Here is a 20,100-nt window from a genome sequence, read left to right as displayed (position 1 = left end):
ATGCAACATAAATTTTCAAACTAAATTAACTCGATATATTAAAGCTTATACAACAGATTTCAACACCTATCACACTTTTCTTAACTTTACCATCAACCAGAGAAACTCCAAGTCTAAGGATTAGCTGTGATTTAATACTGGAGAAAACTGCTATATCAACACCTTTATACACTGCTATTCTACCTGTTCTCTGTATACTTACCAAGCTTTTGGCACACCTGTCCATTCCTGCTTCATTTCAAGCTGTGCTTTGTTCCCTTATCTCTAGTAGCAGCAGGTTTTGATTTCTCTCCTCTTTCCTTCCTCTATCCTATTTTCTCCTGCATTACTACTACTGCTTTCTTAATTATCTCATTTCTAGGATGAGCTGAACTTTACCATAACAGTGTCCTGCGCTGGACTTCCTTAGAAGAGGACATTGACTACAGAATTGGTGTGCACATTGCAGTAGCATTCAAGGTCTTATCCTGACATTACCATTATTTGCCGTTTGAAAACATGAAAGATGCTCTGAACTTTGTGTTAAAGCACTGTTCATATTCTGAATACTGCAAATATATATAATAAAAAAGAAAACTGATATCAAAGCGCACGCACACCAAAAAAATCCACAAATTAACAAAATTAATCAGTCGCACACTTTAAATATTCTGCTTTAAAGTTATCTATTTAGAAAAGAGACAGGCCTTTTTAATTCAATGCTTGAAATACTGTGACATAACTTTGTTCTTTATTCTGGTATTCATCAAGATTGAGCCCTCAAAACATCCAGCACTACTGGGTTTCTAAAACATTCATTAGATGCCTTCCTGTAATCCTGTAAAAACCTCCATAACATTAGCCATCTGAGTACTCTACCTGGTGACATCCAGAGCTTTTTGAACTTTTGCTTGCACAGACCCCAGCAAATCTGCTCCCATTTTCTTTAGCAACTGGGTCAGGAGAACAAAAAGCCAATCCTGCAAATCATCTTTATGAATGATGATGAAATCAACCAGAGTTTCCAGAAACATGCTGAAGACCTATAAACAAAACAAGTGTCACAAAAAGGAACACTATGCTTTAAATAAAACTAATCAAAAGGGGAGATGTTTACACACCAAGTTTCAGGATGACTTTGTTATAGACAGTTTCATGAATGAATGATTTTAGTGACTACATTGCTCTGAAAAAAATATACAGACAAGACACATCTAAAATGTGTCATATTAAAATACCAGATGAAGGAAGGGGGTAGAATACACTTACTCTCTGTTGTGAATTCCACGGCAAAAGCAGGCCATGCAACAAAACAAACCACTCGTTAGGACACATAGTGATCAAGGCTGGTTGTCAGATGCAGTTTGTCAACCGATAAAAGATGCATTCATGGAAAGTTTACATTTTCTTAAAACACAATCTCTCCTCAGCAGAGTTACTTAAAACATTAAATACTTTGGATCAGATCCAGTCTCCTCACTCATGGAAGTAACATATGTTTATGTATGTTTATATGGAACAAAGTTTACATTTGTTTAACACCACAACTAACCAGTTTATAGCAAGAATTCTACAAAAGCAGTGCAAATGACAGATCACTACTGCCACAGAGGACATACTTGAGTTCAGTGTGCAATAAACCCTCACCTTACTCGAAAATCGGCAATATTTTGCAAACGAATAGCTACACCTTCACCATTTCCACAACACATACTGAACCTCTGAGAACCAAAACATTAAGACCTCACAGGTAGGAACTGCCACACTCAATGAGGCCTGTGGGACAGATGGTCCAGACTATAATTACGGCCAAAAATGCGCACTTCAAGCATAACCTGTAACAAGCAACCATGCCTGCCCAGGAGATTTCCACCCAACAACCATTTATTAAAACTGGTTTACCAAGTGGTCTGAAGTAGAGATATTTATACAACTTGTTCTTGCCATTACTGGTTGCCCTCAACCAGCAAACCTCCTCCAAAAGGGGCATGAAAATCCCTTTTCCCCTCTCCCTGTTCCCACCTACCTGTCAACAGAAGACCACTGGGTCTGAACTTGCCTGTGGGCCCATTCCCTACTCTGCTTCTTTTTAAGAGATGTCTGTAAATTCATGTCACGGCCTTTAACTTCAAAGGTCAATGTTATAAAGAAGGCAAAGTGGCTATATTAGAGACTTTATTTACTTATGAGATCCAGAACAATATCTTGGTGAGACTCCGTACTGCTGCCAGGTGTACACGCTACAAACCCCGGTGACCATGATGCTGAACTATGGCTCGTTACCCTTCATGGACCTCACACTACTGTCTATCACCAAGACACTCCCTAGAGTAGGAGCTGACATCTGAAAGGCATTAGGCTGCTCCTTGGGAAGCACAGGGTAACCAGTTCCTAGCAACAGAGGAGAGACCGAGACACATCCCTTCATTGTAAAACAGAGAAAAACCAAGGAGATTCATAAATGCCAGTTTCCCCAGGCAGATGGCAGGGGTAGAAATACAAAGCATTCATCTTGGAACAGTGTCAAATGTGCACACATGCTAATGTAAGAAAGCGAGCCAAGTCTTTGTGATCTTACCTTGCTGTGAGGGTCAGCAAACATGCGAGTAAATATTTCACATAGCCTTTTTAACTCGACTCGGCTAAAATACATAAATAAAACATGATATTAATGCTCAAGCTTTAATTGCAGCAAAAAAGCTAGTAACAACTGAAAAATCTAACCTTCTTTATTTAAATGTTACTTAAGTCACACTTCTGAAAACTCTGTATCTAGGCAAGGACTTAACTGGCATTCCAGTTTAACTGCTGAGATCACCAATCCTACATTGGGAAATCTAATAAACGTGTTTTGGTTTTTTTAAATCATAAGTCAGACTCTTCTATTTTCTGCTGCTTCTATTTTCTTCTGTATTCTGGATTGCAGAAGACTACTTGAAATGCACACATTTGGGAGGTATTCACTTTCTGGCTGCATCAAGGTCACAGGCTCACTGAAACACGGCTCTTTTGCAGCCTAGGAACAGGTTTCTCAGGTCTCCTTTGTGTCACGGAATTCAAATTTTCAAGTAAAATCAGAACTTTCATGCTGTTTGGGTGTATACTAATCATAAATATTTTGGTCTAAATTCAAAGTTGCTTCAGTAAAATCAGTCTAGAATCACACACCATTAAAAGATACCAGAAGTGACTCCAAAGTCTGAGGGCAGACACATTGAGGAGACAAATACATAGAAACAGAAGACATATTAACAAGTGGGAAACCTACTAAAGCAGAAGATAATTAAATCAAGGCACAATCCAAGTTCCTATTCGTAAGAGATTATGAGGTGCTCAGAAATGCTCTTTTAATGCCAGGAGAAAAAAGAATGATGTGTGGGTCCCTTTCATAAGATACTGAGTTTGAGTCAAATGCAGAACTGTTTGGTGCCAAAGATCTTATTTACAATGCATTGAAAATACAAGTCTTAGTTTTCCTGTAGTGCAAACTGCCAAAGAATGCAGAATTTTTCAGAGCACGGCAGTTAGGTAGTATTTCCTGCATACTATGGATGCAATTAGATATTTTCACAATTGCTATGTAATTACAGCAACTAGTGAAATGCACATGGATTGCTCAGAGAACAGCCGTTCAGATCTTGACTACAGGTACCCTCTTTCCAGAAAGATGTTAATTCTACAATCCACCAATGTATCTCCCCCTCTCTCAAAACAGGCTTCAAAGAACAGGCCAGAATATGCTAATAGTCTGCAATTATTTTATGTTACCTTGTTTATAAGTAACACGGGACTTTTTTTTTTTTTTTCAAATAAACCTATGTATGAAAGGCTGATCAAGTTTTAAAAGGGCACAAAGACAATGGTCCTAAGAGTTTGATGTAGAGAAAAAACTCTTTGTAACGACGCCACAGCAAGCTGTCAGCTTCATTCAGGAAGAGACTGAACAGTCTCAAAACAACTACTCTACAATGCTCTTCCTGACTTCATGCAGATTGCAGCTCTCTGAATGAACCCTTATTTATTACTCTAATAATTTTCTTTCTGGACAAAGGTTACATGAAGACAGCGAGTATAAGCATGTCCCTTCCCAAAAGCTCATGGACCCAAGGTAACAATGGAAGTACTAAATTGAAACAGGCAGTGGAAGAACATTTCCTTAAGGGACTTGTTGGCCTGGTTTTATTTAACAGAACTCATGAGAAGCCCTTAGAGAACTAGGCCACATGAAGCTGTATGAAACAAAAGAGGATAGGTAAGTGCCATACCTCTTTGCATGCACATCTTTCTGGATAACCAAATCCCAGCTAATATAGGATCAAACATCTTTCAGTTCAGAATACTAAAGAAAACCTAGCCACATCACTGCCTTTTATTAAACTTCTTATACCACAACAGAAGATACCAGGTTTAATTAGAGACTTGCCCCTTGGACTAATGACCTTGATGATGTTCTGCAAGATGCCATGAGAACAAACAGGGTGATAAAATCTAATCATTAGAACAGGCACTAGACCAACCCTGAACCAAGGAGGAAGCAGACCAAAAGCAAACAAAAATGAAATATAATCTAGAGAACTAAAACCAGTATCAAATTAAAAAATAACTCTGCAGGGATGTAGTTTCTGGGACAGGCTTATGAATTATTCAGGATCAAAGCTAAGAAAACTTGTTAGCTTGAGGGACAAGTGACAGCAGTACAGTTCAAACACTGCAACCAGCAGGGTTGTAAACAGTAATTTAATTCTACCGGCATTTCTGCTAAGAGCTGCTGATCTGGATAAATAGCCCATAACCTAACCTTCACAGCACTTCCTCCCTTGGAACTATCCCCAAGAGCACACAAAACCTTGGTTATAATCCTCACACACCTTTGTGGCAAAATCAGTCTCACCCAACTTTTTCATACAAGTATACGAGGTGCCACAGTTTTTCCATACAGTTCGTTAAAATAAGAAAAAGAAAAAAAGGCAGCATAGATGTGGGAAGTATCTTTTAAAAGACTCATAAACAGACCACATCAAAAGCATCTCTAGAGACTTTAACTACCCGTATTAAAAACCTGTAGCACTTCCCACTTAAGGACTGCACTACATCATGTGAAGGGCTAGAATATTTTTATGAAAGCAAGAGAATAACCTTTCCAGGCCTGCTCCCAGTACATTTTCATTCAGCCTGTTAACGTGAACCATCAAATATTGTCAGTCAGCGTGAAGGCCTTTTAAAATAGAAACAATTGTGCAAATCCAAGTAAGTAGGCTATAAACCACACAACAACCACTTATAAACTTGGTCATAATTTAAGTACATAATATTCATAACAGGAAAATAAAAATATTATAGCTATTCATGAGTTCTCCTCAAAGAAGCCAAGAGATAAATGCTTGTTTCCAAACACGTTCACCATAAACCAAGTAGAAAAGCCTATAGTCTGATAGCCAGGTGACTTTAGTTAACGTGACCTGTGGCCTTATGAAGTTTCCACAGGACTATTGGGTAATTCTAAGATCTGTTTTAACGTGTAACATGCCAAAGGTGTTTGAAGCATTTATGTGTCTTTCGACAAGGGAAAAAGGTCTGCCTCTCCTACTATAAGCAAAGTTTCAGAGTTGGTACACCTATTTCATTGCCCTAAGAAACTTCCCTCTACATTGTAAACTACATCATATATAGGAAATCCAAGTTACCGATAAAAGATTTTTCACGAGTTACAAATAAAGTCTATAATTATACCTAACACAACCTTCATAAAGAGTCAAAGTATAGTCAACATACTGAGAGCATTGTCTGATCTCATCTTTGAGTCATTTTAGAATAAGTGCAATGTTTGCTTCACAAACTAAGTTACTGGGGAAAAAAAATACTGAAGGTTCAAACAGGCTACTGTAAGAATGGCACCACCCTTTGAGTGCATTTACACTACCATCATTGTCGGAAATCTCACTATGCTGCAACAAGCACCTGCCATTAGAGGTCTTCAGAAGACAGGCTAAGGGAAGATAGCATGCTTACCTGAGTCCTGTCTACTTTACTGCTACAAATTTAACAAATTATACTGATGACAGAGCATAAATGTGTCCACAAGTAATTAAAGTCCCACATTGTGGAGAAAAAGCTTTCACAGCTTGTGAAAGATACTATCTGTTTACATAAAGCAGATAAATACTAACTTCTGACTATAGCAATCTCGCATGAATGGCTGACACTATAAAACTATTAAGATCACCTCAGTGTCCGCTGGCTTTTCAGTAAGTTCTGAAGACCTATGAGCCCCTCTTTCCTTTCAGACCAGTTGGAGCTGGCACAGTGGTTCAAGACCTCAGCCACGTCTTCAGTCTGCCGCAGGTAGTGTGGAATGCCCCCGTTCCTGGAACCATAGGAGCGCTCTGAGCAAGCGCTTGATGCATCACTGTTAGCATCATCATCAGAGTACATCCCATAGGGTTCATATCTTCTTCTCACTGGCTTTTTCTGGAAAAGGGGAAACCCAGACTTGGTAAGTTTATATATAGTTACATCAATGCCAAAAGAAAAACATGCTATCTGTAATCACTAAAAGAAAGATTAATGCTATTGTTATAGTGACATAAGTGTTCTAAAGACGTCACCAAGCACTGTCTGCTTACCTCTCACAGTAGAGCAAGACAGATCCCATTATTTCAATGAGACTATTGGAGTGACTAAGGGGAACAGGGCCTGCCTTCCCCAGCATGAAAGCGAGATACTTATACCCAGTGGAGTTAGCTACTGGTAATGAAATCATATGTTGTTTTATTGTCAATAATAGTCAGTTCCATTGTTACAGATTTTATGATGATACAACCTCTACTTCAAGAACAAAAATAAAGATAAGGAAGAAAGAGCTGAAGGAATCTGTGCTGGCATGCACAGTCACTTTGATACTGATAATGAAGTGACTCTAAAAATGCGCTGGGATATGGTAGATGACAATTTCTCTGTTAGTTTGGGCTAGGGTTTTTCCAGAGGCTGCTAAGGGAGTTGAGTACTCAAATCCCACTCATTTCCACAGCATGGCATTAGAGGACCTAATTCCCTTAGGTATATCTTTGACAACCTCGATCCTTAGAGAAGGCGTATTAGAATAAATGTGCTAACAGAACAAATTGCATACTATACTGCAAAAAAACCTCTTAAAAGAACCGTAACAGAACAGGATTGATAAGACAATATAGGCAATCTTTTTCTGATACATTCTAAAGTGTTTGCTACGGAATTTCTTCCAGTGTCCAGTCCTGCAGTTCTTGGACTTGCGAAGCCATCAGAGTTTTGCTTCCACTAGGACTGCAGGATTGAAGTGTAGAAATTAACTCGAGTGCAGTATCATGGGTGTTAGCAACAGATTGGGGAAAGTTGGAAAGTAGAAATAAAAAGTCAAGAAAGCACTGGTACCTTGCTCCTGGAGTCTCCTAACAGCTGTAGGCAGGAAAATATTGAAGGGTGGGAAAAAGCATAGAGAATTATGTCAGAAGCTTATGTAGGGTTTGTTTTTGCAACAAAAATGTATAGCAAATGCGTCTTAGCAAATTAAAAGAAAAAATACAGTTTTTGCAAAATAAAAGCGGGTATAGTAACGCCTGACTATCTCCTAACTGCTGCGCTGCTCATATACCCTACAATTTCCCTTAGGGAGCTTGGAAGTGAGATTATCTGTTAATACATTTTTTTTTTTTAATGACAGATCTATACACAGCACCCCTTTGCTTACTTTTCAAAAATGTTGCTCTGGAAGATACCAGAGGTTTTGGTAACAATTTATTTCCCCTTACATTATCAGTAGGATTTGATTTCTAGGATCTTGGAAAGAAATTCTGATGTCAGGAAACCACTATCTACAGTACAGCACATTTAATCAACTTCACTTAACCAAGTTCTCTTTCAACCTGCAGTTCTTACACCATACTTTTTTGAAGTTTAGCTTCTTTTAAGACCCCCTGGCTGGCAATCCTGGCTTAAAGGCATTACTTAATGCCAAAGTTTCCATCACCCTTTGAGCTCTTCTGACAGACCCAAGCACTGATTCCCAGTATAGATGCTGTAGTTTTAGGCCAAGTCCAGCTCTCAAACAGAATCAGTGGATCCAATGGGAATTGTACACAGGGAACAGAGGTCACAAAATGACCCACTGTGTTTTGTTTAAACAGAGTATGTGGCTGAACTTCTGGAGAAGTTCTTTTCATTCCCTACTATAGGCAAAAGAATATTCCTCTGAAAACAAGGCCGCTGGGTAAAAGCTGGCATCATATTATGCTTTCAAAAGGAGCCTGAACAGAGTTTTTAAATTGCCTGTTGTGAGAAGACAACCAGGAAAAAGAACACATTGTGGTGAGAAGGAAGGGGACAACAAGACTGCATTGCATCCCCTAAAGTCATACAAACTCAGACTGATCAACCAAGTCAGCAACACCACTTAAGTTTCCAGCTAGACGTAATAATTTCCCTTTTAAGTCTTCAACCCTTTAAGATTTTTAACATTCCAGTATAATCTTATTTAATTTAAAAGAGTGGAATATTTAAAAGGGAACTTGAAGTCTAGCTGAAGATTAAGTCACACCCAAAGAGATCTCAGTGATCAGCCGTGTATTGAAACACCGTGACCCTCTCCTCCCTCAAGAAACCTGTATTCAGCAACTGCTCACTTTCAGGGATACAGCCTGATTTCATTTATGCAGGCATACAACCACCTATAGTTAAGCTCTGAACTGCTCTGGTGGCAAATTTGAGGTGCTGAGAGCAGAAAGTGGCTCACAAGTTGCTGTATTTGGTAATGAAAATGCCCACCAATAAGTCAGCCCACCAATAAGTCAGCCCACTAAATGCAACAGTGCAATCTACTATATACCGTCCTACCTTTATATTATTCACAAATACTTTTTTTTTAATGGAAAGGTGGATTTTCTAGAGAAATGTAATTTTTTTATGAGTACTCTAATAATCACCATCTAGAAATGGAGGTGATGTGAACTGGGTGATAATCAAATATAAAAAGGAAAATGTTAGCCGTCCCTAATGAAAGTCAACGAGGAAATGGATAAGGGACCTCTATCACAAACACTGGGGACATGGTTCATTCTCCATAAAGAGAGATCTGAGATATCTGCCTCAAGATACATCAGAAAATCCTCCCCTCAGCTCAGGTCTAGAGCTGGAGAAAACCCAAGGTACACTGGTACCCAGCTGCTGCTGTAGAGTAATTGCTCCTGCCTCTGCACACCCTCTCAAACCCCCCACCCCCCAAATACTCAAGGTAAATGCAAAAGCTTGTCTTAACATTTGTCTTCCAAAGAGCAGAAAACAATTTTCTGGGTTCTAGCCCAGCGATATTATAGTACGGTAAGATTATACAGGACAACAAAGTTTTAAAAAATGACAATAAATTTACTTGGCAATGCACTGAATGTTTGAAGGTACTAGTAGCAAACTAGACGAAAACACTTCAATTTAACTGCATGAGATGGTACTGATTACTTGCAAACCAAGTTCTGAGCTGAGCCGAGTATCTAGCCAGGTGCAAAGAGCACAGGGCAGGAACTCGTGAAGTTCTAAGGTCTTGCTGAAACCCGATCAGGAATCGACACTAACAGAGAACACTGTGTTTTTCTGACAGAGTCTTCATGCAGGTAATGGGATTGATGGAAGTCCCTGACCCCGTGGGTGCCGAGCACCCCCACAGTGCTGCATTCATCCTCTGACAGCCAAGCGGAGGACAAACAGCTGATTCAACCCATCCGGCAGCCCTAGCACCGAGCCACAGCGGTCTGTTTGATAATAGCTGTGGAGAATTCACATGGAATAAGGAAACAAATATTGCTGCTGATACACCCAAAGACCAAACAGCAAAAGGTAACTAACTCTATAGCATCAGACACTGGCACAATCAGAACAAAGCTATTTAGAAAGAGGAGAACGTACGTACAGGTAACTTTAAGCCACTTTCTGGTGTCGGAAGCATTTTGTGTTTTTCCTCTTACCAGTGCATCGGCCACAGCAGCCTCCAGATCTGTGCTTGTGCTCAGGACTCGCATGGCATTCACAGAAGCAGGCATCCTGCCTGGCTGTCCGAGTCCAAACCGGTCTGCACAAAAGACAACATTGAAAGGGATTGTTAAATGAATTCTCATTCACTTGGAATCCTAATCAGGTGCCCAAGCAGCTCTCCCCATGGCTCTGGGAACTTGCAGTGCTTTTCCATTAAACACACTTTTATCCACAGCTCTAGAGAGTTTGCCATTAGAGTAAGAAGTAAACTATTGTTTGTTGGGCCCCAGAGACAGTTTTGGATCCTCAAGGCACTTTTAATTTATTTTTAAGCTGGGAAGCGGGGTATCTATTTTGTGTTTCTTTTTACACAGAAGTGGTTTCAAAGTTTTATTTTAATGTCAGTGTCAGACATGCCGGTCCCACTCTGGCACTCTCAGAAATAAGGAGAAAGCTTCTCATTAACTTCAGAGACAGAATCGTGCCCAGGGTCAGAACATGTTAATACCTGAGCACTTACCCATCCTGCAGCTTTTTCTGAGGTAAGGATGCAAGACTAGCAGCACCAGATTAGCCTATTTTATGTCTCAAGGCTTGATTAACCAGTAGAATATCCCCCTATGCCCCACAGTATAAAAGTGTTTATTATTTGCTTGTGAAGCGACTCCAATTTTTATTACTGTTCTTGAGAAGCAGTTTAAAAGTTGTTTAAAAACTTTACGATATACCAAAAATTGATTTTTTTGATCAAACAATATAATCATTCTCCCTTTGAATTTGATGGCAAAGCTCTCAATGGAATCCAAAGCAAGATGATTGAGTCCAAAACGCCCTTTACACTCCTAGTACTAATTAGCATACTTTATCATTTGCCCAGTCTACCAAAAAGGTTACTGAAATTAATTTCTTTGGGCAAAGGCCAAATTCAGAAAGCCATGCTAGCAGGCATATGACAGAATCAATGACTTGAGTATCACAGGCCAGGCCCTGGCAGCAAAGTCCTTCCAGATGGGGATAGATCAAATACCGTATTACTGGGATCCTGGCTCCAGTCTATAAGCAGCAAGAGATTAGCATTCCAAGTTTTTGTTTCCACGTAGGCTTGTCTTTGCTCAAGAAGGACTGGGAACACCCTTCTTGGGACTTAATTTACACCTCTGTCTCCTGCACGAGCCAATAAGAGTTTTGGCAACAAATTCAGTGCTGTACAAATCAAGCTGCATGAACCCATTTAATAGACCTTCAGCTGATCCACATCGGAGGCAATCATCAAGCAGCAAGAGAGAAGGATCAAGTCACAGGTTTTTTATTAGTTCATCTATATTTTATTTAACGAAGGAAAAATACTGTTTATCAAAATGCATAGCTATATCGTGGATTTCCACAAAACTGAGGTCAAATATGATATTCAGCAGCTTACTGTATTTTTGGGGGAAAACACTGTGCTTATCACAAAACTTCATTGCTTTCTTCTTTAAAAACCTACTGCACTGAAGTCTCTTTTAAGGAATTAGCCCACACTGACGTGTATAATTTAAATCACAGACTGAAGTTTACCAGCCTACTGTCCTAATTCCAAATCTTTACCCGAGCGTGTCAGAGATTAAGCTACTGCGGAGGAATAGGGAAGATTTTTCAAATTTGAAGTATTTTGAGGAAAAAAAAGCAAAAACTGAAGACTAGTATTTATTTCAAAGTGTTATCTATCAAAATTTACTGTTTCTCAGAGTTACGTAACCAGACAAGACATTTCTGATTTACAACAAAAGCACATTTTATACAAAACACATTACAAGGAAAAAAAATAAACAAACTTCTTAAAACTACTGCCAAAAAGTAATTAAATCATGACATTTCACAAAGAAATAAAAGTTGTATGTGTTATTACTATCCCCTTTTTTAATGCACTTGGGTTGAGGAATCATTTCAAATATTTATGTGAAACAGTACTTCATCCCTAAAATGGAAATATCTGTACACTCTTAATAGAAGCACAGAGAAGATGATGATAATGCATTAGGTCTGATTGAAGCTAAAGTCACTTCTACAGAGATACACACTACAAAGATGTACAGGAGACATGTATTTTCCTAAGTGCAAATGATACCTGGGTACCAGGGCTGTAAATGTTGAGACAAGTTCTGGACTCAGTTTTATATCTAAACCCAACTCAATGACATTACTCAAGTGTTACTCAGATCAGAATTTGGCTTTAACTTTTGAAATAATGCAGCATCAAAAAATACCAGTGTCATTTGTTTTCATGTTAATTTAGTATTACATTAGAAAAGGGAAGATAGTTTGTTTTTTTAAAAATGAAGAACAGAATGACAAAGTAATTCAGTTGTAGATCAGTTTAAATACCCAGCTTAGAGAAACAAAATAAGAGCTTTAACAAATTAAGTACAGTGTGGCATGCTGGCTTTTATCTATCTCCACGGCTATCAAGAATTTTCTGAAATACTTCCTTTAGTGTAACACCCACGTCACTCTGGGCTTCTCCCCAATACACTGTTGCCATACCTGAGCACAGAAGTTAGACCCTAGGAGAGACCTCAGCATCTCTCTAACATGGGACTGGGAACACATTTGGCTCCAGGAATAACCAGTACAGGCAAGCCCAGTGTTAAAGGGCAAGAAATAAGCTCTGGCCACATTCCCTTGTGTCTCCCTGGCTAGATTCATTATACTTGTTACAAGCTTGGTAAAAACTTGGTAAAAACTCCCACCATTTTTCGTCCAATTTTGCCATTTTTGGGCAGATTTTGGCCATCTTTAGGACACAGGTAACCATATACAATTTGATTATGCTTTGTTCCAAATAACAAGGGCCAAGCATGAAGTGACTATCACAGAGAGTTGAATGCAAACAAAGCTTAAATTTGTATTATAATTGAGGTTTTTTTAAATATTTTTGATTATTTTTGTTAAGTACAAATTCAAATTGTTACTTTGAAAAATGCCAAAGAGTCCAATCAGCTTGCATCATTTCTGCCAAGTAATCTGACAAGGGAAATGTTTTGAGAGTTTTAGGTAAGCGACAGCCATTTAGAACCATAGAATAGTTTGGGTTGCAAGGGACCATTAAAGGTCATCTAATCCAACCCCCCTGCAGTGAGCAGGGACATCTTCATCTAGATCAGGTTGCTCAGAGCCCCGTCCAGCCTAGCCTTGAATGTTTCCAGGGATGGGCCATCTACCACCTCTCCGGGCAACCTGTGCCAGGGTTTCACCTCCCTCGTCGTAAAAAATTTCTTCCTCATCTAGTCAAAATCTGCCCTCTTTTAGTTTAAAACTATTACCCCTTGTCCTATTTAACTAGACTTAAGTGAAACGGAGTATTTTTCACTCCTTACCTGAAGGGGGTTATTAAATAGTTTTCAGCATCACTAATTCCTTATGCAATTTAAGCCTCCAGGCAAACACTGAAGCCTTCATTCATCTTTGACATCATCTTTGTCCCCACAACTAAGTTTCCATTGACCCAAAGCTGGCAGCCCTCACTCATTTCTTTTTATGATTCCCAGTGAAATATCCTCATTCTCAAGGGAGTTACAGGTTCTCCGCAACTGCAAATCCAGCAAAGGGGTGGGGAAGAAGCCACTAGAATCTGCAGTTTTCTCATTATATGTAAGCATTAATCTCCTGATGCAAAGCCCAGTGAAATTAAGGGAATCATTTGTTTCAACAAATTCCATGTACTTTGGACAAGGCCTTCAGAATTATATGAAGGATGGATCACCATGTGTTATCCTCCAAAGTTCATTTTGGATGCACATCAGGTGCTTAATTCTTGCTGCTCTTGCATATTTTGGAGAGGATCCTGCAAAGCACTTTCATTTACAGAGACAGGAGTCCAGGATATTTAGTAATAAACGGGATGAAACCTACTGGGATCCGGTCCTAGGCATTGGGAACTGCTACACTGCTAAAGAGGAAATATAAACAGAAGTTGCAAATACTCTGCATCAGTCAGGATTTAGGCCATGCTGTGCAACTGACCCAATTTACAGGAGAATTGAGAAAGCCCTGGATCACCCTTTGTTTAAACACTGCTCACAATGTTCCTAAAATACATAAAATTAAAAACACCCAGTAAATGAAATTCAAAACAAAAAGTCACATTGAACAAAACGGAACAGAAAGCCCCACAGCGGTGAGAAGCACATGCCAAGTGCTGGCTGATGCACATGACGGCAAATGTTAAGATGGTGTAAAACAAGACTACGTATAAGAAGCAGATTCATGCAGTTAGCGCTTGTTCACCTGACTGCCCAACAGAATCAGCAGTGGAGAGAGCACTAGTGGACCTGGAATGACGTCGAGAAGCTGCAAGTAGAAGGAATGGCAACACCCACAGGATTAACACACATTTAACCAGAGACAGAAAATGTCACAATCCAAAGGGGATGCGTGTGACCGCTACCAGTAAAGGTGTTTCATAGTGACAGGGAAATGACGCTGCATATGAATGCATAACAGATACAGTGCAAGCCCCACAGCGACACCTCCATCTGTAGCTTCCCCCCCACCTTTTCCCCATGACCATAAACACGATGCATGACAAAACTCATTTGTAACAGTCCCAAACCCAGTGCAATTCAGCAAAAAACCCAGTGCACATCAGCCACATTCCAGACCCACAGATCTGGAAGACGGCCATCATGAGAACGTGGAGCACATAACTACAGAGCAGGATTTAGATGTGTCTGATCTAAACCCTGAAGTGAAGCTATGATGAATGGTTAGGAACTGTGCTTGCAGGTATTTTTCCACAACATTCTAGCCTATGCATTAAAAAAAACCAACATCAACAAAGAGAATGAGTAACCACAGAAGTAGAAAGAGTCATACAGGGAGGTCAGCCAACCACCACACACAGGTCTTTGGGTTGGGTTTCTGTTCCAAGTAAACACAAGTACACGCATCGTAGCTGTCGCTACTACCAAACGTCTCTTGCTTTTAACAAATTTTGCATACATGTTTCTTGAATCTAAGTATGTACATGCACAGATAATCTGAATATGCACATCATACTCCTATCTAGGATTACACCACATGTATACAAATTGTTACTAGCAATGGAGCACGCACAGTAGCAGAAGAGCTGAAACCAAATATAGCTCCCACTTCAATTCCCAGTTGTCAGCAGCACATGAATCACAAAATGCCTTTGGAGAGGTTTTCAGTTCTCGGGTTCAGCATAAAGGTGAGTTCTTTATGAAAGCAAACAGAAAGCTGGTCCAGCCATTTCCAAATTACAGAAATTTGTTTTTTCTAAAGAGGTGTTCCCTGTATCTAGCAATGACATGCTCACCTGGCTCAAAGCAACTGACCCAAGAAACTGATTGCTCATTTGAGCAATTCATCACCACAGACTCACTGAAGGCCTTGTTGCTTTAACATCATTACTAGTACTGTCAAGAAACTGAAAAAATAAAGCAGAATCACCTTCTAATACAAATAGGCTTTGTCAATTATGCATATACGTGCACAGTAGAAAAATTACAAGTCTTCTGTTTTAAGGCAAAGCATTCATAAACACAAATACTAATATTATAAAATAGAAATCAGCCAAGCGAGGAAAATACTAGTATTATAAAATAGAAATCAGCAAAGTAAGAAAAATAAAATTTAAGTTTTTCCCCAGCTGTGAGACCTTGACAAAAAGCTATACAGAATATGCAATGTGACCTTTAACTATGGAGAACACATGCATTTATTCAAGAGAACAATCTCACTGACACTGTAACTCATGAAAGATTTGCGGGATCAGTGCAGGATTCTGGACTGAACCTCACAGTTAGGATTCTGAGCTTGCAATTGCTTTCTCCTGAGCCATCCGCTGTGCCACTGTGGACATCACTGCAAGATCAAGACCCATGAAGAAACAGGAACGACAACAACAAAATGATCACATCTCTGCAAGGAGGCCAAGTGTAAAGTGACTTCTTCACTGGTGTTTCCTAACTTAGGAAGCAAGATGTTTGGGGCAGAGACATGCATACCTGCACAGCAGCCCCGAAAAAAAGCAGAGCAATCTGCAAGGTCAGAATATCAGTGTTGACATTGACCATAATATCATTAAATGCAAGAATCCTGCCGTTCACATATAGGCAACTTAAGTATCATTCACTAATATAAAATTTAATCTTTATGAGAAAGATTAGACCATGCACAATAGGATTATATTATCTTAGCATTAATGTAAGATTACCTGGGTTCTAGAAATACTGTAATAGAATCATATTGTTTTGGCTTAAATTGACATATATAAATTTACTTCCGATTAGTTACACACTACATAATTAACAAGTTCATGAACATTTTTGAGCTTAAAGCATTTCCATGAAAACACAAGAAAAAAGACAACAGAATAAAAACTATAATGGGTTACTATTATATTGATACTTCCTCCCCACCCTCCGTTAATGACTTTTATAACACTGTATTTCTAGAAATGAAATAATCTTCAGGTAATTAAATGTCATTAGTTAAAATGAAATGTCCCCCTCCCCGTAACAAAGTTTGTTACAACCAGTGTAATAGACATCTGTAACTGAAATTTTATATTCGGTGGTGGTGGTATACCAAGCTCACACCAACTGTGATTCTGGTACACTGCATTTATTTTTCAGAAAAAGGGCTCAAGACAGTATTTCAATTAATGTTTTTTCACTAAAATGAAACACAGCACAATGACACAGAACACTGATGAGCTAACCCTGAAATCTAGCCTACTTAAACACTTTGGTTGGAGAAAAAAATCCAAAATGGAAGCTAGAAAAGTAACTAAAAATGAGCTGCAGTTGCTTATCTACTGTTCTTTTATGGCTCTGCTATCACATCAGCTTTACTGAATCAATAAAAAGTTCCTCTACTTATCTTAAAGAGCTATGAACCCAGTTCTGAGTGTTAAGCTGAACACCTCTCATTTTTCACCAAAATTTGAGGTATTAGAGATAAAGGAAATAGATTATTTTATAGCTCACTACAGTTCAAAATAATGAAGTTTTGAACCCAAAAGCCTCTCTAATATTAATCTGAAGATTACACTCTACAGCACTGAAATCAATAGGAATTTTGCCAATGATTTCATATGCATGAAGAAAACGAGCCTCTCCACGGACATTTGAAATTGAGATGAATAACGAAACCAATAATGACAATAGCTATGTAAATTTAAAAGGTTAAAGTACAGTGTATTAATCAAGTATGAGAACGAAACATGAAAATTTTGCTCATCTGTCCATATTTTTCATAACCTTTTCTCACAATTGGATTTAAGTTGCAGAATTAAGCCCAAAATTCTGTGTTCCACTTACACACTACTTTGTATACCTGTATAGTGTCACTATAGACAAAAAAGATCCTATAATAGATCCTATATAAATGTTCTTCAGCCTTGATGGAATTTGTAAGAGTTTTTTTCTCACTTTTAATACCACATGCACAGATATGAAATTACTACATAAATGAAGAGGGCCTGGAGATCAACTATGTTTCATTATGTCCGAGATGACAAACAAATCTTTCATACAAGTAATGTATTTGGTTGAATATATGATACGGTATTTGATCAGAAACATTAACTATCCTGCTGTTTTCAGCCTTGTGCAGAAAAAAAACTTCTGCATATGGTAAGTGTAATGAGATTTTCAACTTGTACACTTAAGATGCATGATAATGATGCTCCTCTAAAACCTCAAACTTTCCATGATTTTAGGCTGCTTGAAAAAGTTTTCTACAAAATGGCATGTGTAACTTGTTAACAGATGATTGACAATATTGTGTAAAACCTGTACAAAATAGAGGTTCTATATCTATTGGAGGATTTAGTACAGAAATTATATGCTACTGTACCTAGCTGTAAGAAAATCAAATCATGAATAGAGTCACTCGACAACAGGCTTCGATGCTACCAACTACCTGACTGTGACCCTAGAAAAAGAGAGGCTTGCTCTCCCATAGATTTCCATCAGTGCTGTAAAGTGAAGCACAGCAGCCTTCAAACACAAATAAGCTCATTTAACAAAACTAATAATTACAAAAGTTCAAACTAATCTTTTTTCCTACTAACAGTGAAATGCTGAGAACCAGAATTGAAGCATGCAGAAGAAAACAGAAGGGAAACAGGTTGGAAATGGGGAGTGCGTCAGGATCCAGGAGAGGACAGGAAACAAGCTCATTCCACCTGGCAGCGTCTTTGAAAGGGCAATCAGAAAAAGGGAAAAAGAAAAAAAAAAAAAATCGACCCTTAAAGCTCCAATTCCTACATGTACTCACCAAGTGGAGGAAAGCCCCGAGCAGGGCTTGTATCTCGACTGCTCTCACGGCTGGTATCACGGCTGCACCCCTGACTCATGCTGGGTCGGGGGATACGACTGCTCCGTGCTAGCATGCAGCATGGAGAGTTTCAGAGAAGGTGAACAAGTTTAATGAGGACAGAAAGCTCAAAGTCAAGTCACATTTCTGTTAGTTACGGTAATTATTACATTAGTAATTATAATTTGCAGCAGCCTGGTCAGGCTCTTTACAAACCAACTACCTTAACATGCTGAGCTGTGTTTGTGATGTGAAATTTCAGCAGCATTAAATGTCTGGTTGTCAGTCTGCTTTTTTCTTAAGCAATTCAAGTTTTGTTATTCAAGTAGAGCAGGTATCTTCAATCATTTAGGGGAGCTCTACTGTTACAAAACATGCAAAACAGATTAAACCCTCCTGGTATGTTTTTTCCTTAATTAAAAGATAAACGCCTTTATGGAACAAAACAGCAGTGTTTTTAACCAGGTCAAAATTTTTAAAAGTTGTTACAATACCACTGTGCTATTTTTACATATATTTGTCTTTCACAAGGAGAGTTTTGCCATGAACAAATATCCTAAAGAAAAAAGGTGTATTGTACAGACTTGCAGAGATACTTTTCTCCAATGAAAGATACTGGGAAAGAAACATTTAGAACCGGAATACCTGAAAGACAGGTTAAAAAGTGGTTTGAATTTTAAGACAGCAGCAGCTTCAGATCTTGTAACAGAAGCAATCTAACTATTGCTCCTCAAACATTTCTAAAACTTCATATTTATGGTTTTATTATGCACAAAGACTGAGATATTTGCGCACTTAAGGAGAGCTTTAAACTCTATTCTTTTCTTTGACAAAACCCTACGAGACTCTTCTCTTTGGTCTGGCAGCTATCAAGTGTTCAATCTCCTACAGCCTAATAAGGGTCCTGCCTGTCAGCTGTGTCACAGGAACTCATCATGTGCACACTCTTCATTTGGCCAAATGCAAAGTAGAAGATAGAAGATTAAGCTGCTTTTAAAGTAAAAAGCAATCCCACTGACTTCAGTTGAAGTTTTGTCCAAGTAGGAAAACCAGAGCTAGGCCCTTAGAAGGTTGCTTAACATCAAGGATTTGAATTTTTTTATTTTATAAAATGAGCATTTTAGGTATTTAAAACTGGATTATTCCTCTGCAAATTCTGTGTCATTTTGATAGGAAAGATATTTGAGAAAGTTATTTAATAAGCTTTATGCCCAGTAGAGAATACAAAGTTTTCTTCAGGAAAAGAATAGCAGTTAATTGTTATGAGTTTACCTTGAAGAATTTAATGACTAAAGAGATATTTCCTTTGCTGTTTTGAAAAGGCAGTAGCATATTTTAAGTGTTCAGGAAAAGCCTTTAAGGAATTTTCTCATGCACTGAGTAAAATCTAATCTACCAGCTTAGATGAAAATGGAGCAGAGGCACATACACATAACATGAACCTGCTTTATACTAATACTTTCACAGTACCGTCGTACTTATAAAAATAGTGCCACTTGCATGCTTCAGAATACATATATTCTTATAAAGCTCTATTGGTTTGTACACAGAACTTAAATGCCTAGACTCAAGCTAATAAAGGTCCCCTGCAGTGCTTCTGTGGGCTCATATACACTGGATCTATTACTATCCTCTCAAGCAAAGCAGTACAGAAGAAAATAGAAACCTTCATATTTAGGCTTTAAAATTCAAATACAGACTACTGCCAGAGTCTTGGTTTGTCAAATCCTTCCCTGTTTTGCAAAACCTAGTTCATATCTTTCAGATGAATTAATGGTTCTGATGGTTGAACTTTGATGCCAG

General features: G+C 38.6%; 1 protein-coding gene across 8 annotated transcripts in view; it reads right to left on the bottom strand.

The window, feature by feature from the left end:
• CLASP1 (cytoplasmic linker associated protein 1) overlaps positions 1-20,100 on the bottom strand; it is a gene marked incomplete at its 3' end in the record, with an annotated part of 171,384 nt that overhangs the window by 43,611 nt on the left and 107,673 nt on the right. For 3 of the 8 annotated variants that reach the window (XM_082001367.1, XM_082001368.1, XM_082001364.1), the window contains 5 exons: positions 9,966-10,069; positions 7,387-7,410; positions 6,203-6,447; positions 2,558-2,621; positions 859-1,022 (listed from right to left, as the gene is read on the bottom strand). In XM_082001367.1, coding sequence (XP_081857493.1) covers positions 859-1,022; positions 2,558-2,621; positions 6,203-6,447; positions 7,387-7,410; positions 9,966-10,069 — 601 coding nt within the window. Of the gene's footprint in view, positions 1-858; positions 1,023-2,557; positions 2,622-6,202; positions 6,448-7,386; positions 7,411-9,965; positions 10,070-14,238; positions 14,302-18,258; positions 18,367-20,100 lie in introns of all 8 variants that reach the window. The other 5 variants (XM_082001361.1, XM_082001365.1, XM_082001362.1 and 2 more) reach the window with 5 other exon arrangements.

The sequence above is a fragment of the Phaethon aethereus genome, assembly GCF_964289735.1.
Source record: "Phaethon aethereus genome assembly, chromosome: 6".
NCBI lineage: Eukaryota > Metazoa > Chordata > Aves > Phaethontiformes > Phaethontidae > Phaethon > Phaethon aethereus.
Note: the sequence above shows the minus strand (reverse complement) of the source record. Positions and strands in the feature narration are given on the sequence as shown.